This window comes from Choloepus didactylus, chromosome 8, assembly GCF_015220235.1.
Source record: "Choloepus didactylus isolate mChoDid1 chromosome 8, mChoDid1.pri, whole genome shotgun sequence".
NCBI lineage: Eukaryota > Metazoa > Chordata > Mammalia > Pilosa > Megalonychidae > Choloepus > Choloepus didactylus.
This window is the reverse complement of record NC_051314.1, coordinates 45,209,667-45,229,162: the sequence shown is the minus strand read 5'-3', so window position 1 is coordinate 45,229,162 and position 19,496 is coordinate 45,209,667. Positions and strand designations below refer to the sequence as shown.

Genomic DNA, 19,496 nt, shown 5'->3' with positions numbered 1-19,496 from the left:
AAAGAGTAGAACACAAATTAATGTAATTCTTATCATCCATTCATTCAAAAACCATTTATTGAAGGCTCGGTGACTCACTGTATACCTGGTATTGGTTTCCAGTTGCCTCCTGATCATCTCTGCATTTTTAGGACATACTCTGTTTTCAAAGTTAGGCAGGGATTGAGAATCCATGATACCTCTATAATAGTGCATAGTCAGCTGCATCTTCTCTGGGAATGTTTAAGCTTCTCATAAATGAATTTAAATAATAAAAGAAGTGAAAGAAATCTTTGTAAACAAAGCAAAGGTTAAAGTACAAATATATATTTATGGGGCATTGAGAACATTAGTGTGTCTGGATTAGAGATACTGCATACTGAAGTAATGGGAAATAAGGTTGGATTAAAAATGAGGCCTAGTTTGAGAAAAGTTTGAAAGTTAAGGGGAGTACTTAGACTCTCTAACAATGAGTAACTAATGAAGATTTCTGAAAATAGTGTAGTGTTTTAGAAAGTTTTGATTAGTTGAGGAAAGCTATTCTGAGTCTGCCCTAACATTACACACCACCTCCAATATATTGACTGAGTGATTTTACAGCTCTTAACAAAAAGTCTAATCTTGGTTTTCATGAGTGCAACGTGAAATAGTTAACCAGATCCCCATGCCCAATAATAGTTACAGATTGAGAGACTAATGGTGGAGCTAAAGCAAATGCAGATTTCAAAGACGACCGTTAAGATTTACTCCAAACGGGCTAAACACATTCCAATAATATAAATTTAAATTTGCAAATTAAGAATTGCTAGCTCATTGTGCATGCATGTCTATTTGTATGTGTGTGTATGTGTGTGTGTGTGTGTGTGTGTATGTATATATATATATATAAAATCTGTGCATACCTGCAGTGTATTCATATAATGTGCATTTATAATATTACACTGAGTAAACTCAGGAATTAAATATTATATATATTTGTATGTCATTACATAAAGCATACATCAATCAGGATAGCAAGCAATCATATGCCTACCAAGTGCAAAACACTGCTACAGGCCATGAAGAAAGCACAAATATGAATTGGGTGTCTAGCACATAGCAAGCATCCACTAAGAAGATAAATGAATATATAAGCCATCGTTACTGCTCCCTTATATCATATCTCACCTTATTTTTCAATGGATAAAACACTTCCATTAATATTCTATGGACTTCTCTCTATCCTATGTGTGTGTAATTTAGATTAACAAAAAGTTGCAGATATTAAAGTAAGGTTGTCACAAACTATAAACAGCATTCTATTATGGAATTCAGTCAACACAAAGATGGGATTTTGAATGCCTTTGGTTCATCAGGGAGGAAAACCTCTCTCAGAAGACCTAAGCAGACTTCTTTCAGATTCCATTGGCCACAACACTGTCTTACTAAGTTATTATGTTTATTGCCCTTCTCTTCTGCTAGATTCTATGTTCCAGAAGGAGAAGCATATTTGTCTGTTTTGTTTAATGAAGTATCCTAGGTACCTAGAACAGCACCTTGGTACATGATAGGCCCTTTGATGACTGATGACTGGAGCAAAGAGTGGATGCTGTGCTTTAGCTGCAGAAAATCTAGGAAAGAGAGTATCTGGCATTTTCAAGAGGGCAGAAAATTGACTATTTGGTAAACATTCAACAGTGTCCACCATAGCTTCTAAAAACACTTGTCCAAAATCCTGGTTCTGGAAACATTAAAGGTTACAATCTATCCAAATAGTAAGGGTTTCATTCCAGATGAGTTTTTCAAACAACCAACTCATAAGATACAAGTTCTCACCAATGGAAAAATGATTGCAGCCTATTTGAGGACAATCTTGTCATTTGTTCATTCAAAACATTTATTGAAAGCTGTTTGGATGTCCTGTGCATTAGACAGTGGGGAGACTGCTGAGCAAGACCAGCATAGTTCTGGCCATCATGGAGCTTATGACCTACATAAATATATGTCATGACAATCTGGTTCCAGTCAAGAGATAGATATTATACAGTAGGTTAAACAGGGAAAGTTTAATACCAGAATTATTAACTATACTAAAGGAGCAGCTCTAAGATATAAGGAAATTCTAGGACTGAGAGAGAACACCCAAGGAAGGACAAACTTGGAAGGACTTCAAACCTAGTTGTAAAAGGTGTGGTTCAGCCAATGGACAGCAGAGATGTTTGCTGATGAGCCCATCCAAAGCTTGTCTGGACTTGAGCAAACAATAGGAAACCCTCAGGAGTGCAGGCAGGAGCAGGTGAGTGGCAATGGGTGGAATGGAAGTGCAGTGAGAATATGGGTGTCAACAAGGGCAGTTTCCATGAGAATAGGCATTTACAAGGGCAGAAAGTAAAGGCAGGCTTTGGTTTCTTCGTCAAGAGGCCTGTGCTAGGCCAAGTATACAACGTTGCAGCGGGCTTGTGCTTGGGACCTTTGGCTCTGTAAGGTTGCACCAGATGTACTCAGACTCACAAGGCCAATATCAGCCCCCAGCCCACCCGCCTACCTGTGCAGGAAATTGCTGAAGCCTCGTCCTCCTGCAGTGTTTATCCGAGGCCCTCTACTGAGAAAACTTAATATTGTGCTCACTTTAAAGGAGAACTGCTTAAAGGAATTCCTTCCTTTATCACAGAGCGTATATTGATCGGTGCATTTGTTGCTAAAAGGCAATAAATTGATAACAGACATATATACCTGCACTAAATTACTAATCTCTGAATTTAATAATTTATATATTTGAATATATGAAACATAGGTGTATATATGAAGAACATCTTTAAAAAATTAAACTGGACTCAATTTTCACTTTAAAAGAGATTCACAGCGAATATATCTCAATAAAATGAATTAAAAAAAAGAGATTCACAGCTTGGACTAAAGGCCTCGTATTAGTTATTTATAGCATTTCAGGCAAGAAAATATGTTTGGGTGAAATTGAGTAAAAGCGTAAGAACTCAAATTGTCAAGAAAGTGTTGTTCTATGCTTTGTTTTCTCTTTCTTTTTATATGCTACTTTCAGCCTATAAAACCATGTCATTAACACGGGAAAACAATACTGAGTGTTTCGGTTTCCTAGCTGCTGAAACAAATACCATTCAATGGGTTTGCTTAACAATGGGAGTTTATTGGCTCACTGTTTTGAGGTTAGAAGTCCAAAATCAAGGCATTACCAAGGAAATGATTTCTTCCCAAAGAATATGGTATACTGGGGCTGGCTGCCATCAACCTTTGGTCCTTGCCTTTTCTGGCACTGGGCAGTGCACATGGTGATATTTTTTCCTTTCTCCTCTGGGTTCCAATGACTTCCTACTTCTGGCTTTTCCTTTGTGGCTTTCTCTTTCTGCGTCCAATGTCCTTTGCTTATAAGGACTTTAGTCATATTGGATTAAAAGCCCGCCATCATTCAGTTTGGGCACACCTTAACTCCTCAGAGGTTCTGTTTACAAATGGATTCACACCCACAAGAACTAAGGTTGGAACCTGAACAAGTCTTTTATGAGGGACATTGTTCAATCCCTAAATTGGAATTAAGACACACAGAGGTGAGGGATGACTGATGTGTTGATTGCTTTTTTAAACACAGTGAAAGACAGTGTGGTATTGCTAAGAGTATGTGTATAATTGAGGCAATTTGATTTCTAGTCCAGGCTTGGCTCCTCACCGTCTTGTTTGTGACCTTGATTAAGTCACTTTGAACTCCTATGTAAATTTAGGAGGTAAGAGGCAACCTGGCATAGGGGAAAAAAATTTGGAAGAGGGCAGATTTGAATTTGAATCACATTTCTCACACATACAAGTTTTGTGAGCCTAGCTAAGACATTTGAGGTTTGATATAACTATCTAAAAAACATCGTGATGAAAATTAGACAAATGTATTAGTTTGTACTTTGGACTCATGTAGGAAGAGGGAAAGAAAAACAAACAGACATAAAAGGCTTCCAAGATCCCTTATAGCTTTAAAATTCCATAACTCCATAACCAGCACAATAAAACTTTGTATATGACTATTTCCCAATTAAAAAGCAATAGAAGATATTATTTCTTATGTTTTATAGTATGAAAATCACCCCTGTAACTGAAATTTTTCTCCATGCCAGAATACTTCTAAATGATCCTGTTTTCAAACATGTTTAGGTTGTTTCTAATTACTTTAGCTAAGTACAATCAAACAAGAGGGGAAAAAATAAATCTTTTCTTTAAATGTTTTCCAAGATCAGAAAATTCCATCATCCATGAGAATTGACAGCTATTTTTTAAAATCAAGTTGAAGTTTGAAAAGCTGAAAGTGATTCTAAAACTCAGCATGCTTACTGAAGTAATCTGGTTTAAGAATATCTTGCTGTAAATACTTAGTAGTTGATATTTTAATGTTCCAATACATCTTAAAAGAAAGAGGAAAAAAATCCTTTTGAGAACCTGATCAACATATCATAGTATGGCATTTGAAAATGATCTTTAGTTTAATATTTACTTTTTAGAAAGTTTCTTGTAAAATGTCCATTAGGATTTAAATGACGGAACTAGGTGTAGACCTACAGGTATAAGGTAATTTAATAATTAGGTTATCCTGACAGTTATTACTAAAATCTAAGAACTTATATAAAAATGTAAAATGTTGCTATGGAAAAAACAAATGAAAAAGATGCTAGATAGATGTCTTCTTTGGGAGAAATTTTAGTTTTTCAATTTACAGGGCCATGTGTGAGGTGGCTTTGGTTTTTTTTTTTTTTTTAAAGATTTTTTTTTTTAATTTTTTTGGCTTTGGTTTTAATCCGATTAATTCTCTTGCAGAATATTATGTAGAGAACCCAGGCTTGTAGTCTCTTGTGAAGAATGCAGCATATGTTTTGAAGAGAACTAATATTTTAATTGGCTGAAATTGGAAGGACAGAGAGAGTTCTCTTTTTGAAGATAAGGTTAATTATACTTTAAATCCACTATGAATTAATTGTACCTTAAGGGTTATTTGTGGCCATTTTATTCAACAAGCATTTATTGAGCACCTAATATATATTAGGTATATTCTATGTTGTAGATAAATTTCAAATTTCAAAATCAATAAAATATCAAATTTCTAAACTTTTAAAAAATACAAATCAGCCTCCATACTTTATAGTTACATTTAATATAGTAAATGTTGCAATTTGTTTTTTAATTAGAACTTAAATTTACTTCCAAGAATTAAACATATCTCATTTTTTGGTAATTCAAAACAATGAGCAATATCTCTTATGTGAAATAGCTTTGTTTTTCTCTTTGAATGAATTAATAATAAACTCTTCAAATGCAAAGATGTGTTAATGAATTGGAGTGTGAAGTTTTTTGGGGTCAGAGGACCTGAATCTGTCCTCACCAATTGTCTCTCTCTACCTCACAGTAAGGAAACGTGTAGGTGAGAAATGTAGGTTAGTAAGTCACAGTCTGGGTAACCACAATTACTATCTCTAAGAATATTCCAAGATAGACTACCTATGGGGTCCGAACAATGCTAACAAAACTCTAGGGCCTTTGGTATCTTTTTAGGGAATTATGATTCTGCTAATGGACCACCTCCTGCTGTTCACAACTATCTAAGGAGGCTTTTTCAGCACAAAGAATGTACAGATATTTGTACTTTATTGTCTCTTGCCTTCCAGAACAAATAGCATTCCCATCATGTTGTTAAAGGAAGAGAACAGCATAATTATGAAGTATTTTTATATTACTAAATTTCTTACCTGATAATAAATATGAGGTATTTTTACATTACCAAATTTCTTACCTGGATCATAAATTCACAATTTTGATAAAATACCAGGCAAAAAAAGAACATTTATGAAATGTAGCTCTACTTCCTAATTCTTGCCACATTGCCATTTATAACTACAAACATAAATGATTTTATTTTAATTTGTAAATATACTACCGATCACCGACACTTCATTGGTGGATTTACCCACCCATTTTGTCATCTTGTTACTCTCCAAGCCACGGGTCACCCCACTCTTAACCTGCCTTCCCTTTAATCCCCTTTTCAAGGCTCAATATTCCCAACTAGCATTTTGATCATTTTAGTAGAGCTATTACTTCCTGCTATTCCCTTAAATTCCATGGCTTAAATTTATAAAATAAATAATTTCTTCACTGTATGTTTAGAAACTTTTTGCATTGAACTTAATTTTCTGTCACATATACTGATCAAAAAGTGAATAAAAGATAGGTTTAATCATGTTCCCATTTACATATTTTCAGTCTATACTGAAATTCTAAGTAAAAATAATAATAACTGTGCTTTGACTCAATTGTCCATTTATTAACCAGCATATTGGTTTTATTTGTACCTGGTCTTTAGAAAATCCAGGCAATTATATAATTCTGAAGTGAAATTTTTCTTAGATGCTATCTTAGTGAAAATAAAGAAGACTCTTGTGTTTGTGTCTCTTTTTGCAAGGTTCAAAGGAGACACTACCATTAAAATTATTTTATTAAACCATGTCCATGTAATACTGACATAATCACTCAAATACAGGAGTATTTTTTTTAATAACTTCGGAATTTCTGGTAACACCAAGTTTACAAAGAACATTGTTGGACAGAATGTGAGACAAGACAAGTAAAGGATAAGAAAGTCTGAAAAAAACTCTTTTGATGAAATAATTCCTAAATTTAAAAAAATCATATAAGATATAAGATCATATAGTTATCAATATTAATATAAATATAGTTATAGCTTTCTCTTCTGTTTTCTTACTTATGGAAATGTAATATAGCATTGTTTTTCATTGATTTTATTCATTCTTAGTTTCATAGGCCATATTTCCAAGTAATGGACAGGTCTTTCCATTCCAAAGTGTGCATAAAACAGATAGCTGTCTCATAATTTGCTTCCCTAATGATTTTCTTTGTGGTATATTTGCAACATACTTAATTGCTGAATTTTAAACAAGATATTGACTACTTTAAGATAAACCTTAGTTACGTAAAGCCAAGTTTGAATTGTGTTACTATCATTTGCTTTTCAGCAAGTTATTTAGCTTCCTAGCCTCAGTTTCCTCATGTTTTTAAGTGAAGGTGATGATATCTGTCTTGCAGTGCTGTGATGTGGATCAAATATAAAGTGCTGAGCCAGGGCCTGGGACACAGTGGACTCTTTAAGTCCCTGCTTCCTTTCTATGTAACATTTTCAGTAAAGTTGTATGACTGAATTGGCATTGACAGAATTGAAAAGCAAATGGAAGTTGAGAAACTATGGACAATAAGTACATTCTTAATAGATTTTGTGGTAAAAGTAATGTAATTATTTTCAAGCAAATTTTTGTTGATGCTAAATGCAAATAATGAGATTCTTAAATATGTATATTGTAGTTATACTTCTAATTACTGGCTTACTTGTAAATGATGATATCCTAGCTATAAAATCTAATAAAATAATTATTTGATATTCACTGTCTGTGCCTATTGTTGCAGAAAGTTATTGTAGGACAAATAGAAATTGACTTTCAGATTTCCCATTAAAAATATTCAAACTTAAATCCCACTCTAGAAATTATAGTTTCCTTCAGATAAAAGCAAGGAATAGATAAGAATTAATAAAAAAATCTGTAGCCAGTTAACCTATTTATACATAATACAAACCTGGTGTTAAACTCTTTTTTATCTGAAGTGTTCAATTTAAAGTAACATGTAAAGTAACTAGAGCTAAACCTCATAGAATTATTTTCTTCATCAGCAAGAGTAGATCTCTAACAAAGTAAAATTTTAAACCTTAAGCCTCTTTTAAAAAATTATTGCTTAAACCATTAACTGAATTTTGTTAGTCTGCAATCTTTGGCAAGGCACCTTAAAATATAGATTTTTTTTTTAAGTTTAGATATTTTGTGTCAGAACATTGACAATTAATTAAACACCTTAACAGTTCAATTCTTAAAATATTCTAGTAATGAGTAGGATAGTCAAAATTAATTACTCTTACTCCCAGAGTAATTTTGTATAGTAAGTAGAATCATCTAATATAGATAAATTTTTAAGTCTAGTACAGAATAGGCACACAATAAATAGTTGTTGATTTAATGTTCTTTAATGGCCTTGATATAGCTGATTTGAAAGGTTCTAGCCAGATTGATGAAGCAGTCAACAGTGATTCCAGGACCAGTTACATAGAACAAGTTATTAATAACCACAGAATAATGTTTATAGTTCTAAAATGGTAGCTAGTTTCAACAACAGTTGACATTATCCAGAGAAAGACAAATTTCATCTGTACTTGTGTGAGAGAACTAGCTATACATATGTCAGCTACATTTATTCTTTGTAAAAAATATAGCACTTTAACATTTTGAGAACAGTATCCATGCATGCTCTATTGATAATAGATTAAATCATTATGTTTTAAAATGTACTACTTTAGTTCTTACTCCTTTTCTTCATGAACAGTTTCTTGCTTAAATAAGATGTTTTATTTTTGTTGTTACTGTTGTCATTGTTTTAAACCAATTTCTTATACTAGCTAATGTGGTCCTAAATAAATGTGTATGATCAAATGTGAAATGCATTTGTCAAATGAATGAAACTGAAGTGCAATAATATAATGAATCCTCAGGCTAGTCATGTTTATTGTTGCCAAATGTCTCCCTGCTAAGAACTAATAAGCATGAAAAGGGATAATGAAAGTTTCCATGAAAAATTTTTGGGAAACCTATCCACAAGTCTTCACTATCTGGGAATGTGGAAATAAGTATTTGTTTTATACAAGTTCCATATGAGGACTGTAAAGATGGAATTATGAGAATAGAGTCAAATGGAAAGCAACTATAGTATGGCTGTTACTAACATTGTTTGGCTTGCAAAAGAAAATTGACAGGAAAACTCCACTGAAAAGCAAGAATAGAACAGTGCCACATAATAGGCACTAAACAAATACGTATTGAATGAATGAGTGAATTAAAGGAAGATTTTAAGTTAAAGCTTTCAGAAACCCCAAGTGATCTTGAAAATCTAATTTGGGTTTTAAGGTTTTAAATTCCAAATGAAGATTGCTTAGCGGTAAACATTTTGGAACTTGCTTAAAATGCATATTTTTGCTAAAATTTTAGTTTGGCAAAATTAATTGGCACATGAAAATGAGGATGAAAGAAGATGATTAGATGTTTAAAATATAGTGTGATATCAGAACTGAGTTGTTTTCAAAGGAATATGCATATCAATTAAGGGTAAAAATTATTCTCAATTATTAGCATTATTTATGTCATTATTCAGTAGTTACAATTACTTATGAACACTCAGGTTATATTTATATTATATAGTGAAATTTGGAGTGTTCAGGAATAGACCTTTCCTGAAATGATAAAGGAATTGGAACTTACATGGATGTGATTTTTAAAATTGCTTTTAGAAGCACTGGGTGTGGTACGAAATGGTATATTTCACTTTTAACTGCTTAGTGAGTTACACTTTTGATTACCTAGTCAACTTAGAAGTTGAAATACCCAAATACCAAAAGGTAACTACTAGCTCCATGGGACGTCATAAAAGTACAATAAAAGTTATATAGAATAGTTGTCAGTGGAAAGAAGAACCACTAGTAGGGAAGCCATTTCTAGTTTGAAACAAATCACAAAACCTATTTTAATTTTATGACCAAACACAAATTACTCCAAGAAAAATATTCTCCCTGAAAAAAATGAAATGAAATGATATTGAATAATATGTATAGCATAAGCACCACAGAATTTATAAGAGCAAGATAGTAATTTTAGCCCACATTCTATCCATCCTTATCTGTGCAGACACTTCCCCAAGGTATCCTTAAGAAGAAATCAATACAACAGTGTGCTGAAAATTATAAAACCTGTGAAAACAGTGCATTTTATGAGGAGACCTCAAAGATTCTAGATCAAATATGTATGTTAGCTATTAGGGAATTTAAAAAATCAATAAAGAGGCAAAATACAAAAATAAAAATCTATAAACTAGCTTTTATGCTCATTATCAATGAGCATATCAAATATTTATAATTATCAAATCTATGTGTACTAGCTTTTATTATGGTCATTAGGAATTTTTAAAAAAATAAATGTACATAGACAAAGCAAACTATATTTTATATATTGATTTGTAGATTAAGGAAAACATACATCTACCTTATTAGCACCAATAACAAGTGCTGTGGATATTTTGGGGACTACCTATTTTCCCAAGCATGACTGGGAAATCATCTTATATATCTCTGAATATCTCCTACCATAAGAGAAATAACTATAGGTATCGTTGTTCAAATGGCATATTGAGAAACAGAAATTTTATTAAGATTTTTAGAAGTCACAGTAAATTTTGGTCACTGAAAAAGCTTGAAAATAATCTCAATACAAGCAAAATCACCATGCTACAGTAAGGAAATACAAATATGGTATTAAAACTTGCTTGTTATTTATCTTATTTTTAATCTCTGCAATGAACTTTAAAATAAATACCTGAAGTTTTCTGTAAATTATTATTCTAATTCAAGTTTGGACATAATCAGTGGCCTTAAAAAGCAACTGTTATTTGAACAGAATAATAGCTACCTCAACTGCAAACTTGCCCGATGTAACTCATTTACAACACTTAAATTGATATAAATGCTTTGCTGCTAAAAATTTGTTCTGGTCACTTTCATTAAAATGTTGACTTTTTTTTTCTCCGTGCTTTACTTATGCTGTATCTGCTGGTAAGTAATACAATATGGAAAGGACTTTGAAATAATTTCTATGTCCAGACACAGAGTGCTGGGTATAGAGATGAAAATCCAATGACGTATTACCATACATCATGAAATTTCTGTTTTGACCTGTTTAACAAAGTTTTTTTTTTCTACATAGCAGGAGATTCATTCAAAGCATTTTGCATATTAAATTACTTATCAAAACACGGTATATATAGACCTTGACATTTGTTAAAGACCCAGGGATTTAACCGAAAAATTTAAAAAAATAAAAATTTTTTAAAGGACCAGAACAAATCTCTAGCAGAACACAGATTATGTGGTAAAGTGACTTCTTGGAAAACAGAGCATACTCTTCAAGGCATACTTTCTACACATATGTAAGAGACTAGTTGTTATGTATGATCACTGGCAAATACGCAGCAGACTGTTGTTAAACATAAAATCTACAACACCAATGTTGCAGAAAAGGGAAAAAACTATCAAAGGTACTTCAGTCATCATTTTTTTGTACCAGGAGCCTATCAGTCAGTCTAGCATTAATATCAATTTTTTGAGGCGAGTCCATTACTATTTTATTTTCATGTGGGTAAGTAATTTTAGAATGATTATACATTGACTGTATTAAATTGCTTCTTTATTTTCTTTTCCATTTCTAGAGCAATCGTAGGGCAAAGTAATGGCTTTGCAATGAATGCCATTATGTGATTCTTTCTTAGAAGTGTTGTTTTATTTCTCAATTTATTCTCTATACATCTAGCAATTTGAGAATTTATATGATAGCAAAAAGACTCTGACTAAATGCAATAGAGAATAAGCTGTACTGATTACTGCTCAAATGGTTCATTTACATATATCACAACAATAAAGTACAAACTTTTAATCACACCCAAATATGATTAAAAGGAAAAAAACAATATATATTCACTTGAATGTTTGTTATTTTAAAGACTAGTTTCCTGTAGCATTTTCTTTCCACTGAAAATAAACTTCAAAATTGTTATTGAAGCTTGTAATATCACATAATTATTTTAATTGTAATTATTATTTGCTGAAGGAATTACACCAAACAATGAAAATTTTACAAACCACCTTTTATATATAGGGTTATATTGTGGATAAGTACAAAAAGATTTGAAGATTCATTGGCAGCTTCAAATGACAAAGATAGCAGAACAGCATTAGGAAAAAGAAATTGTACCATATGGTAAATTTGTAGTCAATAGGAAAATCTTTAAAGAATGCAGAAAAACTGTTAAGAATGAGAGTTTGGGCAAAAGAAAAGCTTTGTTTTAAAACAATTCAATTTATTTTACTTTGAAATAATTATTTTAGAAGCATATAAGTTATTTATAAACATTTTAATACTTTGTACCAAAGTGCCACATTTTTTACATATTTGCCATCTTTGGTAAAAGTTTATGTTAAGAATAAAGCCATTAAATGATATATCCTTATACTAAGATAGTTAAGCCAAAAATATTAACAAATAATGAACTATGTTAGTAAATTATATTTTAAAATACACACTTATTTTTACTTATTATCTTGAATTTTATCTACAAAGAACTCGAGTTAACCTTTTTTATTGGAACAAAACATTTGTACATGTTAGGCATTTATGGAAATCTGCTTACACTTGTATTAATCTCTATAATCTTAAATATATCTGAATTCTAAATGTATCGCAATAACTCCTTACTTCTCTGATTTCCCTGAACCACCACCTCCCAACTCTCTGTATATATAGTGTATATAATGTAATTCTCATAAATACATACTTGTATATCCAGGAAATAGCTTATTAATAAAAGAACTTTTACTGCTGGTGTTAAGGAGGGATTTGCTCTAAATGATGTTTTTAAAAATGGACCAAAGCAGACTTTCTATTCTGTTATTTCTGGTAAAAAACAAACTATACTTTCCAATATGTAAATAGTTAAGTAAAAGGAGGATAAGCTTTTAGGATGTTTTCTTACTTTTTTAGGTTACTAGTTTATCCTATAGGAAATTCTTGCTTTTGTGCACCGGTAATATTCCTGTTGCTTGGAAGAATTCTTGCAGTTTCTCAAGGGACTACTGACCTACTTCCAGGGAGTAGTATAAGGTGGGACAAATCTGGCCCACAGGTAGAAGCCAACTTCAGTTGGCATTTTGTTAGTTGTCAGTCTCTCTATTGAGATCACCTACACAAGTGGCGGCTGAGGAGATCTTATCTAACTCCATTGCAAATGTGTGTGTATATCCATAGGTATTTAGCTTCTCTGTGCCTGGCATATCCTTTCTCAAAACGGTAGCTTTTAATTTTTTTCCTGCCTGTCGGTTTTGTTGTTTTTGTAGACCAAAAGTAAAATATGTTGCCTTTGAATTTAACTCCTTTGAATTTGTTTCCTGGTCAGAGTCTTCAGATTAAAAACCAAAATACAACATTCTGTTTTTAAAGAGTTTTTAAATATAAAATGGAAGTTTATGATCGGTATTCACAATATTTGAAATTACAGACCAATTTCCAACAGCATCTTTTTCTGAACCCTTTTATTTAGACACGTATTTTTTTTACCTATTTAAAGTTTTTTAATTGGAAAAGTATTTCTACAACAAACAAACAAAAAACAACATTTTTCCCTAAAATTATTTAAGCAGAAAGGCATCACATTGGAGAGTTACCTGATTTAAACGTTTGCCTCAGGCTGGTTCCAAGGGTGTCATAGAATGTCTCACTCTGTTGCCCTTCCAAACCCTTTCCCCACAGAGACAGCCCTGTGCTCTTTCTTACTCCTCTGGAGATTTAAAGCAGATGATCATAATTCTTTAATAGTATTCTTGATTTGGTATCTTAGGGTCTTGTAGAATAAAACCTTCCAAATCCACCAGCCCATTCTTATGACTACTATTTGCTTTTACCCTCTAACAATTTTTATTTCTTTTCTCTTGATAATTTCTAATTTGTTGAATAGAAATAACAACTTCCATTTTAAAGCACCTATTAACAAAACATCACCGTTGCAGTATAATCAGAATGACAATCCACCCAACAATCTTATAATGCAGATATTATTTCCTTCATTTGTAAAACTAAGGTTTACCATTTAGGCTCTGAACTAAAACCCAAAAGCACAAAGCTGTATTTATTTTAATGAGCCAGACTAGAACCCATGAATATTCTACATCTAACATGCTTCCCATTTTACCAAGAATTCCTTTTACTGAAGTCCTTTGAATGAAGGACTGTTGAATACAGGACTATTTCTAAAATTGATTTTAAAATATACATTATTTATAAAGATATAAACTGTAATTAAAATTTTAACCAGGAAAATATAAACAATTGTTAAATATCTAAAAACTAAGAAGATATATCTTCTCATAGTCTTGAAATACCACTAGAGTTGAATCTGTAGATAGAAACTGTTATAATCTGTTGAATTTGTTGTCAACTTATATTTGAAACAAAATGCAATTTATTCTAAATTTTGATTGTATTTTGCAAAAAAAAAAAAAAAAAAAGGAACTCCAGTAAAACGTTTTTAACTCAAAGATCATAGAATTCTCAAATGCATGTTGTTGACTTAAATATATTTCTTACTTTAAAACTGTAATTTTACTTGGATGATTTTAAGTGAAAGAAAACATTTAATGTCACTGTCTAGGTTGTTCAATGAAGGGAATACTTGCACCAATGATAACAAATACGAGACCTTCTAAGAAAGAACGTATATCATTCCGAGACAGTCCCGTGCAACTCAGTGGTGGATGGGGAAGTGGCAAAAAGAAGGGAAAAACTTCCAACTAATCCTTCAAGCTTCAGCATTAAAAATATATGGCAAACTTTGTTTTCATGAGGTCTGTGGACATCTGTTCGTGTTACCAACTGGATACCAAGTTTAGAATACTGTATGTATTTTCTATATTATACGTATTTCACAATTTTATCTTATTTCCCATCTGTAAAATACAGTTTCTGCAGTGGTTCTTGTATTCATGTAGAACGGATTCCAGAAAATTATTAACTCTTGAAATATTGTAATGGAATTTGCAATCCAGTTTCTTCTTTAGTTTACATTTTTGAGACATATTCAGGATGAATTTTGTTACCAATAATGAACTTTAATGCCATACATTATATGTAAGACATTACAACTATATTTTATTGAACCCTTTTTAATGTACTATTAATAAATAATGTTATTAAACTTTTCTACTAGATTATTGTATTTGGATAGTTGAAAGATAAGTTGATATAAAAAGCAATTCAAAATAAACAATGAAAATGGCCTTTAATTTGCAAAATTTTTGTCATCTTAAATAGAGTTATAAGAAAATTTACATTCAGTTTAAATTAAAAAAGAAATATTGAAATATTTATCAATTTATATAATTGGCTATTTTATTTGTCATGTTTCAGATATGCATTACTCATTTTAAAAAGGTACATGTTTATTCTGGCTCATTAACATTATTCTTCTAAGTCAAAACTACTCTAACGATTTAATTTTTATTTTATCAATTCCCTTAAAATTATCATTTAAAAACCTTTCAAAGCTCAAGCTTATCATTTAATATTTATTAAACTTTTACTATTATGTGGTTAATGTTCTGTGACATTTTAGTCAATACAATGTGCAGAATGCTGCATTTACTTCTTTTTCACAAAGCTAAATTCATAGTTCTCCAGTGACTTTCCATTGCTGTGTTGCTTTGTAATACGACCCAGTGAACTTTAGTTTTTTCCCCTTGTTTTTCCTATTCCTTATTGAAATATTTCGTCTGGAATATAGAAGTGACTAAACAGATTTAGAGATGCATTACTTAGTGTGTGCCCCTCATCTACTTTTTGGGACCCAATTCCATTTCAAACCTGTAAATCTCTTTTAACTTGATTGAGATAGAAATGTTAATGAGCCTTGAGCTGTCAATCAATAAAGGAAACATAGATTCATATGTTGTGGCCTAGAAATTGAGCTTTGGAACATAAGCTCCAGGTGTAGTTGCTTTATGAATACACTGTTCTGTCATCCCTTCAATAACAGTACCCACAAACCAACATAATGTAATGATGGAAAATATTTTATCTCAGCTTATTGTGAACTCTGCAGGAGAAAACCACATTAAAGCTGATATTTATCAGGTTTTATGCTTCATATACTCAAATCAGTGAAATGGAAAGGCTAGTATAAGAAGTGAAATGGTTATGATTAAACTGTTTGTGCCTAAAAATAACCTTAATTTATGCTTTCTTTATTCTATAATCTGTGAAATTGTTGTATAATATTAATTTTGAAAATGATTAGAGGTGTTGATGCTCCTAAATTTGTACCTGATGATTGACATATAGTTCAATAAAAGTTTTTTAATTATAATGTTAAATTGAAAATCTTTATAGTGTTGTTTATTGTGTCCAGCTTTAAAAGGATCATTAAAAAATATCTTTTCAAAACTCTGAGTATCATTTTATAATACTTTATGTTTATGGAAAAAAGAAAAGGTAAACTGAAATTTTAAAAAATTGAATAAAACATGCAAGAAATCAAACCAAGGGATATTCTTTTTCCTTTTCCTGAGAGAAATAATGAGGCAAATAATTTGTCTTTTAGATTGGGGAAGGTGAAAATAGCATTGTCTTGCCACTTAGTTGATACTGAATTTTGGATTGATAATGATGGACTGGGTGGGGCCTACTATTCAAAAGTTCAACCCAGATGCCTTTTTGTCTTTTCCTCCCTCCACCCACTTTCTATACCCAACCCCTTCCCAACTCAATTTCCACCTTCTTACCAGTCCTCATCCCGCAATGCTATCACATCTTCAGTCACTTCTACAATGGCAAAGTGAATCACCAGTGAGAGTATTGTACTGAAAATCTGATAGTAATGTCAGGTAGGGTGTTTGGAGATTCCAAAATGTCTTCATTTAAGAGTTAACTATATTGGATTATAGAGCAACCCCCTCCCTATGGTCCACTCCACCTACATCTTGGTGTGCACAATACCATCTTATTAGGCATTTGGGGAGGATCCCAAATCATTAATAGTTATAGATCCTAATTCTTTATCGAGTTTACAAATTAGTTGGATATATGGGACTCCCATTAAAAACAACAACAACAACAACAAAGTAATATAACAAAATCCAAAGCACCAATAAAGGCACTACTCTGCCTTAAAGGCAAGAGAAAGTAAAGCAGGATTCCTGGAAATTTCTTTTGAGTTTTTTTTTTTTTTTTTTTTTCCTTTTTTGAAGAAAATAAAACAAATTGTTTTAACTAGAAAGAAGATGTTGGAAGGTACATGCAGGGATAAAAAGGTTTTTGAAATTTAAGTTTAAAATGGACAATAAATAGCATTTTTAGAGAGATTTGTCTAATTTTAAATCCTGCATGGTCAGCACTATAAGCCCATACTGTTTAGTTGTTAAATTGGTCATTGTGATATTTTCTCTTAGTTATTTGTTCTATATTTTATTTTATTTTATTTTTCTCAAAATCTGAGTAGCATCAATCCAAAATTCAAACTAATTAAATTAAATATTGTGATACTATTTTACTAGTAGTTCACCATAACCAATGTAAATGGAAACAGTTTCTTATAGGTTTCTTAGAAAGGAAGAACATTTTTGCATACATTTTTGAAAATACAAATTCATTTGTCATGTATTTAATAGAGATTAAATAAGTGAATAAGGTCTTCCATTATTATGTTAATATTCCTACCAAATGGGATTTCCTTCATCTTTAAAGGCCAGAAAAGTATTCGTTTTCCTGATTTATGGTTTTTGTGACTATACTTAGGGAAAGATAAGTTATATAGCAAATATACTTTAATATAGGGGAAGATCCATAAGCATTCTATAGAATAGTTGCCAAGACTCTAACTAATCACTAATATAAAATATAATGTGCAGTCTATTTCAGTATAGAATGAAGTACGTTATCTGTCTTGATATTTTTGCCTACCTAGCTGGAGCTTTTTTTGCCACTAATGCTTGTGAATTTCTCTGATTGTGAAATTGTCACTGACAGTTGTGAAAGGCTGTTTTCCAGCAGGTAAAGAACTATAATCTAGAGCTGTGCTGTCCAGTATATTAGTCACTATCCACCTGTGCCTACTGAGTACTTGAAATGTGATTAGCCTGAATTGAGATATGATGTAAGTGTAAAATGCACATCAGATTTCAAAGATTTAGTATGAAAAAAGAATGTAAACATGCACAATGATTTTTTTATATTGATGGCATATAAAAAACAATAGTACTTTGGATATATTGGGTTAAAATATATTCTTAAAATAATTTTATGTTTCCTCTTACATTTTAAAGGTGACTACTAGAAAAATTTAGATTACATATCTGACTCACATTTTCTATTGGACAGCTGTGATCTGAGAGAGAACTTAGGATGAGTGTTTCAATGTGGAAAACAATTGGTAATAGGTAAAAGAAGAGAAAGAGTGACTATAGAAAAGAGGGCACAATAATCCTAGATTATAAAAAAGGGAAAAAACAAAAATCTTTGCAACTGATTCTGCTAAACATAGTAAATATTATGGAATATAAAAGGGAGATAATCCTCTATTGTGGTTCTGAAACGGCATAATTGAATTTAACCATGGCATAATTAAATTTAACTCTCTATTTCCTATGTATGTATTTGTTTTTATTTAGTTTTAAACAGAGGCCATCTCGTAAAGTCAGGTTATAGTAACTTACATTACTGGTGGTGAGAAAAAGGATTAGCAACCACCTTGTCGTCTATTACATCAGGTTTTACATATGCATAACTTAATTTTTCAAATGGCATTACTTGAACAATAACATGGATGCTTAAATGGGAGCCACATTAGATTTAGCTACATATTTTATTATAAATCCTTTTAGAATCCAAGGCATAAAAACTTAAAATCCAGTAACAGTTTCATAAATGAATATAATACATTTGAAAGTAACAAATATAGTGTATTTTTAACCTTTAAGAAGTATACGAAAAATATAATACCTTTATGTGGTACTGCCTGACAACCATTTGCCCTTCCTCCAAAAATATATACAGTTAATCTACTGTTATAGGAGACAGCATTTTTTCCAAGTCAAAAATTGAATTGTTACTTTTCACTATGATGTCTCATTTTAACTCATATCTCTGCCAGCACTTTAGGTCAGATAAGTTTCAACTCAAGAGCCCTGTCTAGTAGGTCTGGAATGGCCACATGTAAGAAGGAATCATGAAGCCTCATTAGAACTCAGTAGGGAAGAATGCATCAAGCAGTATGAAAAAGGGTGTCAGAATCAATTGGTGATATCTGCTTTAGCATCCGGAGGTGAAAGTGAGGACTTTTCTGCCATTTTTTTGTTATCTGTACTATAGAACAATAGCTAATCAAAGAGCTGCAGAAAACAGATCCCTTCTATGAAGCTTTTGAGGAAAGTGAACCAATTCCATTAACAGTATAACAGGAAAAGTTCTTCTTATATTTCAAGGTTCATTTTACCCTCACTGAGACAGTATAATCTGCCTAGTATCTCTAATTTTTAGGTGTTTTTTATAACCACTTTTACATTTCAAGAGCAGAGATGAGAAACCATTTCAGGTCCATACTTTCTTTATAGAGCCTGAATGCATCTGCCAGTGGTAACCAGGTGAGTAAACGTAAAACTTTATATATATATATATATATATATATATATATATATATATATATATTCACTGGGATTTCTGAATGCTAATTGTCTCTTATAGAGGATGTAATAGAAGCTTCCAAGTTTATATAATGATCCTCATAGAATACATCTAGATTAGCAACATCCATAGGAATACAATGTGAACCAC

The 19,496-nt window shown here is 31.6% G+C and overlaps 1 protein-coding gene across 4 annotated transcripts in view; it reads left to right on the top strand.

The window, feature by feature from the left end:
* LRRIQ1 (leucine rich repeats and IQ motif containing 1) overlaps positions 1-16,035 on the top strand; it is a 250,333-nt gene extending 234,298 nt beyond the window's left edge. For 3 of the 4 annotated variants that reach the window (XM_037847784.1, XM_037847783.1, XM_037847782.1), the window contains one exon: positions 14,326-16,035. In XM_037847784.1, coding sequence (XP_037703712.1) covers positions 14,326-14,468 — 143 coding nt within the window. In that variant the 3' untranslated portion in view covers positions 14,469-16,035. The remainder of the gene's footprint in view (positions 1-14,325) is intronic. The other variant, XM_037847785.1, reaches the window with a different exon arrangement.
* Positions 16,036-19,496: the final 3,461 nt, after the last annotated feature.